This window comes from Zalophus californianus, chromosome 2 (genome assembly GCF_009762305.2).
Source record: "Zalophus californianus isolate mZalCal1 chromosome 2, mZalCal1.pri.v2, whole genome shotgun sequence".
NCBI lineage: Eukaryota > Metazoa > Chordata > Mammalia > Carnivora > Otariidae > Zalophus > Zalophus californianus.
The window spans coordinates 195,774,996-195,788,663 of NC_045596.1; the positions used below are offsets into that span (position 1 = coordinate 195,774,996).

At 41.4% G+C, this 13,668-nt stretch overlaps 1 protein-coding gene across 1 annotated transcript; it reads right to left on the minus strand.

Moving 5' to 3' along the window:
• Positions 1-350: 350 nt before the first annotated feature.
• DEFB109B (defensin beta 109B) lies at positions 351-8,969 on the minus strand. Its single transcript, XM_027598595.1, has 2 exons — positions 8,915-8,969; positions 351-556 (listed from the first exon to the last, which is right to left on the minus strand). The coding sequence occupies exons 1-2, from the start codon at positions 8,967-8,969 to the stop codon at positions 351-353; spliced, it is 261 nt and encodes an 86-aa protein (XP_027454396.1).
• Positions 8,970-13,668: the final 4,699 nt, after the last annotated feature.

Below are 13,668 nucleotides of genomic sequence, written 5' to 3' on the forward strand. Positions count from 1 at the left end.
GTTTTCTGTGTCTCCCCTCTATTTTGCATTTCCTTTGTACCATGTGTCTATTTAGCTATGTTTTGTATAACTGTACCTTCATTTGCAAAATTTTTATTATTCTTTTGGTCTTTTTCTGACAAATTCAGAAAATATTTTTGTTACATGAATGGGCTTTTTCACTTTTAAAGAGATTGATTGAATCTAAAGATGAGTCACAGAGAAGTAGTATCTGGAGATTTGAAATCCATATTTATTTATTTTTATTGACAAGGGGTAATAGGAATTGGTAATAAAGCTGGAAGTGTTCAGTATGTATATTCCAGTGATTTCAGATGCAAAGAACTTTCCTTTTGGTGCTTTTCCTAGTTTCATTTTAATTTATGCTTAAGGGGTGCTTGATAATCTGAATAGATGAGTGGTGTTGGAACTGGTATAAGAATCCACCACGGTCTACAGCATCTCCATCTTCTTTTGCAGGCACCAATCTGGTCCTCTGTTAATTTACAGATGTCTCTTCTGCAAACGCCAGACAGATTTAAACAATGGTTTTCACCAGAAGCCAAACCACTTCTTACTGCAGAAGAAGAGAGGCAGTGAAATAATTAGTTCATGAGTGGAACGGAAGACCTGAAACACTGTTAAGTGTGAGAATAGAAGGGTTCTGGTATGAGCATTTCTGTGTGGAGAAAAGAAGCTGGACAAAAGATCTATTCAATTGTTCCATCACGTTCACTGTCCTTTTTTTACCCAACAGCCCATGTGTTAACAAGCCCATCCCTCCTTTTCTTGTAAGTTCCTGACATTACCAATTTATGCTCCGAAAAGAACTTTGGTAAATGTCACAGGGGAACAACAAGGGGATGAACAATATACGTGTCCACATAAAATTGTGAGGAGGCCATCATTAAGCAAGAGCGCTTATGTGGGATCAAAGAATCACAATCCGGGGTATAGGGATTTGGGTAACAGCCCAGATAGTGTCCCACTAGGGAGCAAAAGTCAGAGGTTTTTAAAGCGAAAAGGGAATGCATTGTATACATTGTTCACAAAGAATTTTTGATTGTTGTTGGCGGCAGGAAGCTAATTTTGGCTGAATCTAGTTGGTTGCTAAGGATCTCACTAAGCAAAATCTCTTACTGTAGCAAGTTGCAGGTGTTTGAGCTGAGTCCTTGGAATAGTTGCAGTTTGGCCCGGTTCAAAAGTTCATGGTTCCACGAGTGAGGACGTGCATAAGGCCCACCTCCTAAATGGCCTCCCAGCTCCATTTTAAAACCTCATAATTGACCCCATTTCATTTTCCTTTCACATCTTGTTCTAAATATACCAATTTCTTCATTGTTTTACTCCTTTATGTGGATCTTCAGCAAATATTTGCAGAGTATCTTTTTTTTTATTTATTTTTTTTATTTTTTTTTAAATTTTTTTAAAATATTTTATTTATTTATTTGAGAGAGAGAATGAGAGAGAGAGAGAGAGAGCATGAGAGGAGGGAGGGTCAGAGGGAGAAGCAGACTCCCCGCTGAGCAGGGAGCCCGATGTGGGACTCGATCCCAGGACTCCAGGATCATGACCCGAGCCGAAGGCAGTCACTTAACCAACTGAGCCACCCAGGCGCCCCAGAGTATCTTCTATTCAGCAGACATTTTTCTTTGCACTGACAATAGAACAGTGAAAATGGAAGACATGATTTTTATTCTCACAGGATGTATCTTCAGGGAATCAAATCCGACCATACAAAAATAGGTGGCTAAGATAATTTCAGGAAGTGGTGTTTAGAACAAAATAATAAGTCATCGACCAGATATAGTCTGGAGGATGCAGTTAATAGAAGGGACAGAGAGAGGCCTTCTGAGGATGGAGCATTTGAACTGAGGTCTGAACGATGGGCATGAAAAAGACAAGCAAATATTCCTGTGAGGGTCCCCTAGGCATGGGGAATAGCAAGAACACAGTCCCTTGCTTAGTTTATTGGAAGAACAGAAAGACCTGTGGAGGTTGAGCATTACGGAAAAAAACGTTTGATGAGACACGGCACGAGGTAAGACAGCATGGAGATCCCGCGCTACTCGCAGGCTACAGCGAGCTTGCAGGTATCCGTAATGCTGCTGCAGTCCTCTCACTTCAGCTCCCTTAACAATCCACATGCTCATTCTTCTTTCACAGCGTTCAGTTTTGTGGCACCTGCGTGGCTCAGTCAGTTAAGCGACTGCCTTCGGCTCAGGTCGTGATCCTGGGGTCCCGGGATCGAGTCCCGTATTGGGCTCCCCGCTCAGCGGGGGGAGTCCGCTTCTCCCTCTCCCTCTGCCATGCTCCCCACTCGTTCTGGCTCACTCTCTCCCTCAGATAAATAAAATAAAATGTTCATGTTTTTACCTTTCCCACCTCCTTTTGTCCTCCTGTCCGTGTGGCTGAGGGGTTGGGTGAAGTTTCAGGAAGACAGATCGTGTGGATACTAGTCTATTCTACAGACACAGAAATCCATTGCGTCATGTTTCAGCCAGCTCAGAAACAAGCAGACGTTTTTGTTTTTTTTTTCCTCTCTGAATCTAGGTAGGGTTTACCTAACTCAATGTACCTTAGTCACTGGGTGTATCAGAAGAAAAAAATAAATTTGTGGATGTTCTGAACAATCCTTTCAATTGTATCTAAAAAACTGAAAATTTGTTATCATATCCAGACCATTATTTCCTCTAGGTGACTTACACTATAGCCAAGTTAATTTAATAGAAAACTCTCTAAAGGCAGAGCTGATGACGTGGCACTGCAGTCCTTAAAATAATGACTGCCCAGGAGATAAGCCACCTGAGAAAGGGGTGGAAGGAGGACAGTTAAGCTTTAATCGGTCTCACCTCTGTATCGAGAGTTGGCGTAGTGTGAAGGATTTCCCACCCCTGACGTAACTGATGGTCCACTCAGTAATGGACAGATCCTATCAAATAAGAATTTTTCAGTCATCACGTTACTTTTATTTATACTTGCCTCTGAAGCCATTCCTAGCTAAGAATGGTAAGACAATATTTTTAGATTAAAATTTGGTGACAATGTTCCTCTTTGCTGTTAGGAGAATGACATATGCAATATATCCAGTTGATCAAGGAGGTTAAATATGTATTCAGAAGGAGAGAATTGAAAAGAAAATCAATGTGATCAATGATTTCTGATAAATGTTGTTTTAAAAATAGGAAGAGAAGAATATTACCTTAACCAAGTTAAAACTCATCTGAACACAAAAATCCATATAGCATTTCATAGTGAAATACTAGCCTTAATCCCATCAAAATGAGAAGGGAAAGAAGAATGTCCATTGTTGACGCTACATTAATATAGTCCTGACATTTTTGGACAATGCTACGAGCCATAAGAAGAAATGGCAGTGATGACTTGAGCCTACTGCTTTTCCTCTTCTATTCCTCCTCAAATGCCATTTGAATTATGTAGGTAGCATTTTGAAAGAGTCTGTAGGAGTGCCCCAAACCACAGGGTCCCATCAGTACATCAGAAACAGAAATTCCTGGAAGATACAAAACAAATATGATCAGATTGAAAGAAAGATTTAGGCTTTTGGCCACAGTTGCAAGTTAGATACTCTCAAGTGACTGCCTTTGTAGAGTAAATGGATCATAGAGAATATCTCTGAAATATTGCTGTTCTTGAAGGTAGTAGGGCAGTTCTCTAGAATACTCGCTCTTCAAGGACAAGTCTGTGAACTGAAGAGTAAGCAGCGGGCCCTCTGGATTGGTTGGCTGGCTGGGGTAGGGGACTGAAATAAACATGGAGGAGGTTTCACAGTGGTAGCTTTGGATGGTCACAGAGACACATTCCCAGTTTAGACCCATAAGAAACTGGTGGACTAAGGATAAGCCATGACTTCACTGTGACAAATCATCAGGAAGATAAGGCACCATGAGCAAAAGTTAATGAAATAAACAACATATTTGGACCCTCGAGGACTAAAGGTATTGGCATTGCCAATGTGACAAATAATTAAACATCTATGTATCAAATTATTTAAAGAAATTAAACCTATTATCACGTAGCTGTACAAACAAGAAGGAAAGAATATAGATGATAGAATAAGTGGGCAGGTTTGAAAAATAGAGACTTCAAGACATGAAAAAATTTTTTGAAAAAAATAACAAAGATATTAATGACCAATCATTAGACAAAATTTAGTGAATGAAGTGATACAATCTAAATTATTTACCCAGAACGTAGCACTAAGACACAAGGTCTCACATTTATTCTGGGACAAGAGAGGAACAGGAGGAGGCAGTACTTAAAGAGATTCTCCTGAAATGATGGAAAAATACAAATCCACAGAATCAAGATAAAAAAGCATTCCTAACAGACAATATAAAAGAAATTCACATTAAGTTATAGAACAAAACAAATGCTAGATCATAAAAACATTGGGGAAAAAAAGGACAAAAACTTGAAATGCTAACTTAAAAATAATAATAACTTTAAAAATAAAAATAATAAAACAAGAAATATTAAGCTATGGCAGCAAAGTGAAAGCCAAAAAAAAAATGGCCTGTGAGAGAAAATTACCGCTGGTGTAGAATTGGACACTCAGTAATGCTTTCTTTCCAGAATAAGGATAACATTTACAAATTGAGAGAGAAGGACTGAAATGATTTACCACCAAGAATTCTATAGCCAAGGAAATCCTAGAGGACATACACCATGAAGAAAGAATTTAACGCAGAAAGAAGGTGGCCTCAGAGTCAAAGTGGAATTCTAGTAAATACCCGTAAATTGATGATAGTAATAATAATGCTCTCCAACAGATGAGGTTTGAAAAAGAATAGAAGTGAACTTCTATTTAGGATGTAAAAGTTACAAAAGAAATTGTTCTTTTTCTGACAAAGAGAGCAAGCTGGATAATTCACTTAAAAGCCCAGCACAGAGCTGCTTTCTCAAAGAAATTGAATTAACTAAAATCCAAAGTGATGGGGCCCTACTGAAAGGGAGGGGCTGACATCACCGGGTTGGTGGTGTGGGAGACCTCAGCCTCCTTCCCCCGACGAAGATCAGCAATTAGACAGCTATCCATGAGCAAAAACCACCCTGGAAGAGCGCTGCTGTCCTCTTCAGAAACATCAGAGCAACACACTGAGACAAAAAGCCTGAGAATAACTGCACAGAAAGGGATAGAACAGCTTCAGCTTGCCCGTGCCACCCCATCCTCCAGGTCAGCACTGCTCAGCGCCAACAGGGAAGCCCCCATCTAGAAAGAGACCCCTACCAGGGAAGGGGAGGGGGGTGAGCAACCAGCCTCCCCAGCCTTTGGGGCACCACCTGAAGGACCCATTTCAATTTCGTGCCCACCCCTCTCCAGACCGGCAAAGCAGCAATGTGTGGAGGTGGCTAGGGACGGAGGAGAAAAGCAGGGGCTACTGTAACAGCCACAGGCAGCTGGTGACTGCTGTCCCCAGTGACCTGCCCTGCCAGGACCCCAGCAACTTTTGCTGTAGAAGAAACCCATGGCCAGCCCAGCCGCCCATCAACCCTGCAGATTTCCCCCAGTTTTCACCCCACAGGGGTTCTCCTTCACTGATGCCAGCCACCTGAGTCCCTTCCTACTCCTTCCCCTGCCCTGCCCCCTGCCAGAGCTGGGGACCTACACCAGCATCCAGCCTAGGCCTCTGCAGCTTCTTGATTGCAAGACATCAGTGGAGACCCCCACAACTGACTCCCATGCCATGCATGCACTTTGGGGCTATGCACTTGCACACCTCTGGTCTGATGCCTGTGTTTGGCTTCCATTGCTGATGGTGAAATCCTCCAGCCATGGAAGTGCACACCAACAGCCAAGACCCCCACAGCTGCTTATGGACCTGCATTTGAACTATCGAAGAAGAAGGAACACTCCCAAACTCATTTGAAAAAGGTCAGCATTGTCCTGATAACAAAGCCCGGTGAGGACAATACAAGAAAAATAAAACTACAGCCTGATATTCTGGATGAAGACAGATACAAAAATTCTTAACCAAATACTTGCAAACTGAATTCAATAGTATGTTAATAGGATCATATACCATGATCAAGGATGGCTTTTCCCTGGGATGCAAGGATGGTTCGACATATGCAAATCAATAAATGTGATACACCTCATTAATAGAATGAAAGATAAAAATCATCTGATTATCTCAATAAGTGAAGCAAAAACATTTGACAAAATTCAATATCCTTTCATGTAAAACACTCAATAAAGTGGGTGTAAAAGGAACATACCTGAACGTAATAAAGGCCAAATATGACAGACCCACAGCTAACATCATTCTCAGTGGAGGAGTTTGAAGGCTTTCCCTCTAGATCAGAAAAAAAGCAAGTGTTTCCACTGTCACTACTCCTATTCAACATAGTACTGGAAGTCCTAGCTAGAGCAATCAGGCAAGAAAAAAAAAAAAATGAAAGGTGTCCAAATTGGAAATGAAGAAATAAAATTGTCTATGTTTGCAGATGACATGATAACATATATATATATATGATATATAATTAACTCAAAATGGATTAAAGACCTCAGTGTAAGACCTAAAGCTACAAAAGTCCTAGAATAAGAAAAAATTGCCTTGACATTGGTCTTGGCAGTGATTATTTGAATGACACCAAAAGCACAAGCCACAAAAGCAAAAATGAGTGGGACTTTAACAAACCGAAAAGCTCCTGCACAGCTAAAGAAGTAATCCGCAAGATGCAAAGGCAGCCTACGGAATGTGAGAAAATATATTTGATAAGGGGTTAATTTCCAAAATATATAAGGAAGCCATACAACTCAAAGCAAAAAAGCCTCAAAAAATCCAATTAAAATACGGACAGAGGACTTGACTAGGCATCTTCCCAGAGTAGACTACCAAATAGCCAGCAAGTACATGAAAACGTGCTCAGCATCACTCATCATCAGAGACATGCAAATCAAAATCACAGTGAGACAGCGCCTCACACCCGTTAGAATGGCTATCATCACAAAGACAAGAGATAGTAAGTCCTGCAAGGATGCAGAGAAAGGGGAACTCTGGCGCGCTGTTGGTGGGAATGTAAATTGGTGCGGCCACTGTGGAAAACAATATGGAGATCCCTCAAATAATTAAAAATGGAACTACCATCTGATCCAGCAATCCCACTTTTGAGTATGTATCTGAAGGAGGTGAACTCACTCTCTCGAAGAGATATCTGCACTCTCATGTGCACTGCAGCTTTAGTTACAATAGCCAAGACATGGAAACAATCTGAGTCCATCAACAGATGATGGATGAGGAAACTGTGATGTACATAACAATGGGATAGAATTCAGCCATACGAAAAAGAAATCCTGCCGTTCGTGACCATAGGGATGGACTTTGATGGCATTATGCTGTGTGAAATTAGTTAGAGAAGGACAAACATTGTATAATCTCACTTATCTGTAGAGTCTACTAATATCAAACTCATAAAAACAGAAAATGGAATGGTGGCTGCCAGGGGCTGAGGGGTGGGGAAATGTTGGTCAAAGTGTACAAACTTTAAATTACAAGATGAGTAAGTTCTGCAGAGGTGATGTACAACATGGTGGCTCTAGTTAGCAATTCTGTCTTGTGTCCTTGAAAGTTGTTAGGAGAGCAGAGGCGTAAAGTTCTCACCATAACAACAACAAAATGGTAATTAGGTGAGGTAAAGGACGTGTTAACTTTTCTGATGGTGTGTGGCAAATGTTTCATAATATATCAAATCATCACATTGTTCACCTTAAGCTTATGCAATGTTATATGTCAGTGACATCTCAACAAATGTGGAATAAATAAAAAAAAATAAAAGGCAGGGGACCCACAGGTACTTGTATGTGTGGCTGAATAGCAGCAGGAATCAGCTACTGCTGGAGCCAAGAGGGAAACACAAGAGGGAAACACTTCAGACAAATTTTTAAGGTCTGAGTGTGGGCTTTGATAGCATAAATCAAGGATTCAAGGAGAAGAACCAGAGGTGAAAAATATGGATGATTATTTTGAGGTGTTCCACTGTCAAATGAAGCAAAAAATGACCATCTTAGCACTAAGGATTTATGATTGAAGAGCATCACCTTTTGTGTTATTGTCTCCATTTCCCAGCTCAGCCATTTTCTTCCTACGTAGCACACACATGAGTATTCCAAAGCACGTGTTCCTCCTACTTGCTCCATTATTCAAGACTATATTTATGCTTTGGTACCTATTCTGTGTGATTGTTATTTGTCATAAGAATCTCTTCCTAGAACACGGAGCAGCACTTGGTCTTCTCAGTAACCTTTCCCTGGGGACTGTAACCCTCTCTCTGAAACCCTATTCCATGTCTATGCCATTTATACAGAGTGACCCTGTGGCCAGTTTGGCTGGACCAGTTCTAACTTATGCCTGCTGTCATGATACGGTTATAATAGCGCTCCATTTACTTACTTTCCCAAAGTGTCTATTTGGGACAAAAAAAAAAAAAAAAAAAGGCGTATGATCAACCTACTTTTACAACTGTGGACATACCTCTCCCATAATGAGAGCTGTGTATCATTACTCAATACTGATCTCTAAATTCCTTCAGGAGCCAAACATTTCTATGACAGATTCCCCAAGACATGCCTTTAGCATTAGCTACTGTTGATGAGGTTCCATCCATCTCTTCCTCTGCCCTGGTGAGTAGATACAATTGTAGATGCCACTTCAATCCAATCCTTTTAGATATGCCTGTCTACAAGCCAATTGTCATGCCTTCCCAGGGCATCCCAAGGCACAAAGTAAGGATAAAGCAGAATGAGACCACATCAGGCAGTGGGTATAATGGCAAAGGAATGGCCTGTTTCCTATTTTACCCCATTATAATCCTAGTGAAGCTGTTGATACCAGGTCTTATAAATCCAGGGTCTTGTCTGATCTGCCAGATAGACTTCCAGATGGCAGACCCTGGCAGTCAGCCAGCACCTTACCTGGAGATAAGAGGGTCCAAAAGAGGAGCATGAAGAGAAGCACATGGAGTCTCATGGCTGAATGGCCAATGAAGAAAAGAGGCATCGACATGTTTGGAGCCTGGGGTTTCTGAGCATGGCAGGTCCATGGCTATTTATAATGCTCCTTGAGCCTGTGGTTTGTTCTTGGTTAGTAGAGCCTAACAAAAAAGGAATAACTCAGTCTCCCACAGGAAATCTCCAGGGCCAAAGTACACAAAGGTGGTGGTACCTCATGGATGAGAAAGCATAGATGGTAATGCTGTCCATTTCCCACAGACTCAAGACATCCTTGTTGTCAGCTGTGTTCTCTACTATTTTCCATATGCACATGCGTGTACAATCATTGCTCATAAGTTATGTATCTATTGTGCGTCAGGCAGCGCAGCAAAAACCAGGGCTACCCCAGATTGATTGCAATCCGATAGTGGGAGATGGAAAGTTAAGTGGGTGCAGGCGATAGGCTATGGAAAGGACACAACCCAGAAGAGATAGTGGTTATTTTCCTGGTTATTTCTACCAAAGGGTGGGAGTGGGGAGGAATAATGAGAATGTCAGGAAAGACTTCATAACAAAGATGATATAGAGCATGCTTCAGAAGAGTTTGGTATTTTATCTTTATAGCAACATTGTTATGTTGAAAGCATATTTAAACCTTTTATTTTTAGATTTTGTGGCCTTTTAAATAGATTTTTATGATTTCTTTAAAGGTTTATAATTAAAACCTGGCATTATAGACAATCTAGAAAACACCGAAAAGTATGAAAAAATTAAATTGCTTGGAATCCCACTACTGAAATCCAGTCATAGCTAAAGACTTTGGGTAATTTTCCCCAGTATAGATGTCCTTTGCTATCTTGGCAGAATAATCATTATGATTTGTTTTAACCTAAATCGCACTCTCTGCATGAAAATCTCCTCTGTTGGATATGATATCAGCTTCTGTGATGGTCCCCAGATGATTATCAGCCTGTGATGGTCCCCAGTGATCCCTGATTCCTTGTGTTCGTGCCTGCATGCAACTCCTTTCCTTAGAGGAGGCTGGACTTGTGAATAGGCTACGGCAGGTGGATGGGATATTACTTCCTAGATTGGGTTATAAAAAGACCATTTTTTTCCATCTTGGGCACTCTCTCTAACCCTTTCACTGGCTTATTCAGTTACTCTGAGTAAAGCCAGCTGCCGTGTTCTGAGCTGCCTTATGGAAAGGGACTGATGACTAGCAATTAGCTAATGAAGACCTGAGGCCTATCAACAATGACATGGGTGAGCTCAGATGCAGATTCCTCCCCTCCACCCACAGTCCAGCCTTCAGATGAACCTCTAATCCAGGCCAAAAGCTGGACAGCAACGTCATCAGAGCCCTCCAGCCAGAGGCACTCACCTGAGCTTCACCACACAAATTGTTTAGGTAGTAAATGCTTATTTTTTTTTTTAAAGATTATTTGTTTGAGTGAGAGAGAAAAAGAGAGAGAGGTCACAAGCAGGGGGAGTGGGAGAGGGAGAAGCAGGCTCCCCGCTGAGCAGGGAGCCCGATGTGGGGCTTGATCCCAGGACCCTGGGATCATGACCTGAGCTGAAGGCAGATGCTTAACCAACTGAGCCACCCAGGTGCCCCAGATAGTAAATGCTTATTATTTTAGGTTGCTAAGTTTGGGGTAATATGTAATGCAACAATAGATAGCTAATAATAAAAGGACACATCTGTCCTCTAGCTAAACTGTTTCCCTAGGACATGAGTTCAGATGTGAGGACGCCACAGGTGTCACAGTTGTGTTTCAGTTCTTTTCCAGCCATGTACTAAAGAGGTGTAGAATCACCATACAAATGACCCTATATCCCCTGCATACAATTATGCATCTGAGTTTGTATGTGTGTGTGAGAAAGAGAGAGAGATGGGAGAGAGAGAGAGAGAGAGAGAATAAAGAAATATCATGAAAAAATCATTGGTTCAAGAGTATTCCCTGTGATAAACAAACACTTGATATTTCTTTTTCAACTTTATGTTCATTGTTGAAAGAAGAACAGTGAATACTCCCTGATAAAGCTGTGAGATACATTGTAGATCCTGTTGGAAAAAAAAAAAAATCTTCGCTATTGGTAAAAACCATAATGAGGAAGTGAGCACAAACAATTACAATGTTCAGTTCCAAATTCCATCCCACATCATCAGGAGCTATTAGAATCACAGTGAAAGAAAGCAAACAAATATCCACCTAGAGCTTTTGCTTCGTTTCCTCTCTTTGCTTCAACCAGAACTTTAGAGAGATCAGAGTTTACGGCCATCTGATTCTGAGCTATGAGTGCCAGAAAGAAAAGGCTGTCCTCCATATCTTTGCATTTGAGCCGAGGTGAATCTCACGCATTTTCTGATTCACTCCTAAAATGGCCATTTCACTTTCACTCAACTCCCACTGCCCCAACCCAATGATGATCACTGTCTCGTCCCCTCCTCCCGCCACCAAACCTCACTCAATCAACCATACCACTGCCTATTTAAAAATATTGTCTTGCTTTTTTTATTTTGCTAAATGTTATTTTCATTCATTCTGTACCTTTACTTTACTATTTTATTCTTTATTTATACCCCAAAAAACATATGGATTGCAGTGTAGAAGGAAACATAATTCCTGTAAGATTTTGTTGTGTACTGTTATATATATATATGGACCTACCAGTGTGTTATGTTAAGTAATGAGGAAATTGACATTTTAAGTGATTGATATTATACTAAAATCCTTGGTGGGTATTTAAATAGATATCTAAGTGGATTTTAGTGATGATCTTTTGTTAGCGGAGGAGTGGGAAACATGAAAATTATGTTTCTGGGGACACACTAGGGAACACAGTCATTGTCAGATTTATTCCATTTAGTTGAATAAAATTTTGTATTTTACATATTTCTCATAATAATCCTATATACTATGTAGGAATGTTAGCTTATCTGCTAGGTAAACCAGTATAAGGAGGATCTTCATTATCGTTTCCTTTCTGGTTATTAACATTTTTGAATTATTTTATGCTTTCTTACTTTAGTTTTCATTTTGCTATTAAATTCCAGTTACATTGCGTGATCAGCAAATTTACCTGTCGTTGTTGTTTGCACTTAGAATGATTGAGGACCTTGAGTCAGTTCTTCTTTATGTTCTGTAGAAAAGAGAAATTGAATCATATCTCCCATTTATAATGCTTCGAGTTGAACATATGTCTTCTAGATTTTACTTTACAAATTATTGTTTTAGATCCTCTATAGTCTTAATGTATCTTTCACCTACTTGATCTATCAGCTGTGAGGGATGAAGTATAGTCTTCATTAGGCTTTGTCGCTTTATCTGTTAGGTAACTAGACCTGCCTGGCTTCCAGATTTGTAGGATTATCGAGTAGCAGCCATGACGGTAGGGGTTAAATCAGCCAGGACTCAGTTGACCAGGATGTACTAGTAGTTTGAACAAATTTAAAACCCGTTTTGTTACATAGATAACGAAGGGCTCAAGGGAGTGCTGAGGTTACCCAGAGATAATTGCAGGCAGCAGGTGCCACCCCGCAGGGGGACATTGAAATGGAAGAGACCAGGAGCCTACAGAGGGGGTCCCCTGGTTCTCAGCCTCTGATTGGTGTTGGCACCCCTGGAGCTCTGAGGAGAGATTTTTTTTCCTGTGTCAATCCTCAGACCCAAGCAAGAGGGGCAGGAACTAGTCGCCGGTGTCTCTATGAGGGCATGAGGACATTGGTTCTAGCGGTGCCCTAGGAAGGGGGACGCCGCGGCTCGCTGTGGCAGTGGTGACAGGAGCAAAAGTGAGGAAGGAAGCCGCTTCCCCTCTTCTGCAAACTCCAAATTCCAGCCCCTAAGGTTTGTTGTGACCTAACTGGAAGCAGGTCAGCGAAGGAGTCTGGGAAGTGTAGTTTGCCCAGTCCCCATCCCACGCAGCGTCGCCCGCAGAAGAGAGACGCAGGAACAGAGCGGCAGTGGGGAACAGGGGTGCCACCGTGGCCGCAACGGTCTACATTGCAAAAAGTCATAATTGTCCATGACATGCAGATGCTTTATGCGATTGCTGTAAATCCGTTTATGATTTCTTTGACAGATTTAAGACTTTTAGGGGAACAAAGTTCCATGGCAATATACAAAGGCTAAGTATGGAACTGGGAATGAATTCATCAGATTCGTTTGGAGAATCAGACCTGATTCTAACTGGGCCAGGAATTTGTCAGGCATAGGAAAAGACGGAGAGGCAAAAACAAGAGAGAAACAGTATGTAAGAATAAAAAATGTTAATAATTATGCCGAGTGTCCAAAACTTACTTTCATGTGTTGCATGTCCGTGAATTGAAGACACAACATTGAGGAGAATAGATGTGGGAGTGGGGGGGGGTGCCTCATACCTGTTCACGGGTGATCTGGGCTCTGCTAGGGAGGCCGCAAATATCCTCCTGAGGGAGGATATTTATCCACTTCTGGTTCTTCTGGTTCCTACTGTGTCAAAGCCTAGAGCAGTTTTTTAACCACAGCACTGTGGACATTTGGCGACAGATAATTCTCTGTCTTCAAGGTCATTCCTGTCCACTGTAGGGTGTTTAGTATCATCCCTGGCCCTAGCTATTAGATGGGAGTAGCACCTTTCGAGTGGTCAGAACTAAAGACATTGCCAGGTATGTGCCAGGGGCAAAACCTTCTCCCGTTAAGAGCTCTGGTTTATGGGGGCGCCTGGGTGGCTCAGTCGGTTAAGCATCTGCC

Coding starts and splice junctions, on each gene's coding strand:
- DEFB109B (XM_027598595.1), bottom strand. CDS start 8,969: ATGAGACTCCATGTGCTTCTCTTCATGCTCCTCTTTTGGACCCTCTTA. Junction 557..8,914: donor TTGGACCCTCTTATCTCCAG/GTAAGGTGCTGG, acceptor CTTCTTCTGCAG/TAAGAAGTGGTTTGGCTTCT.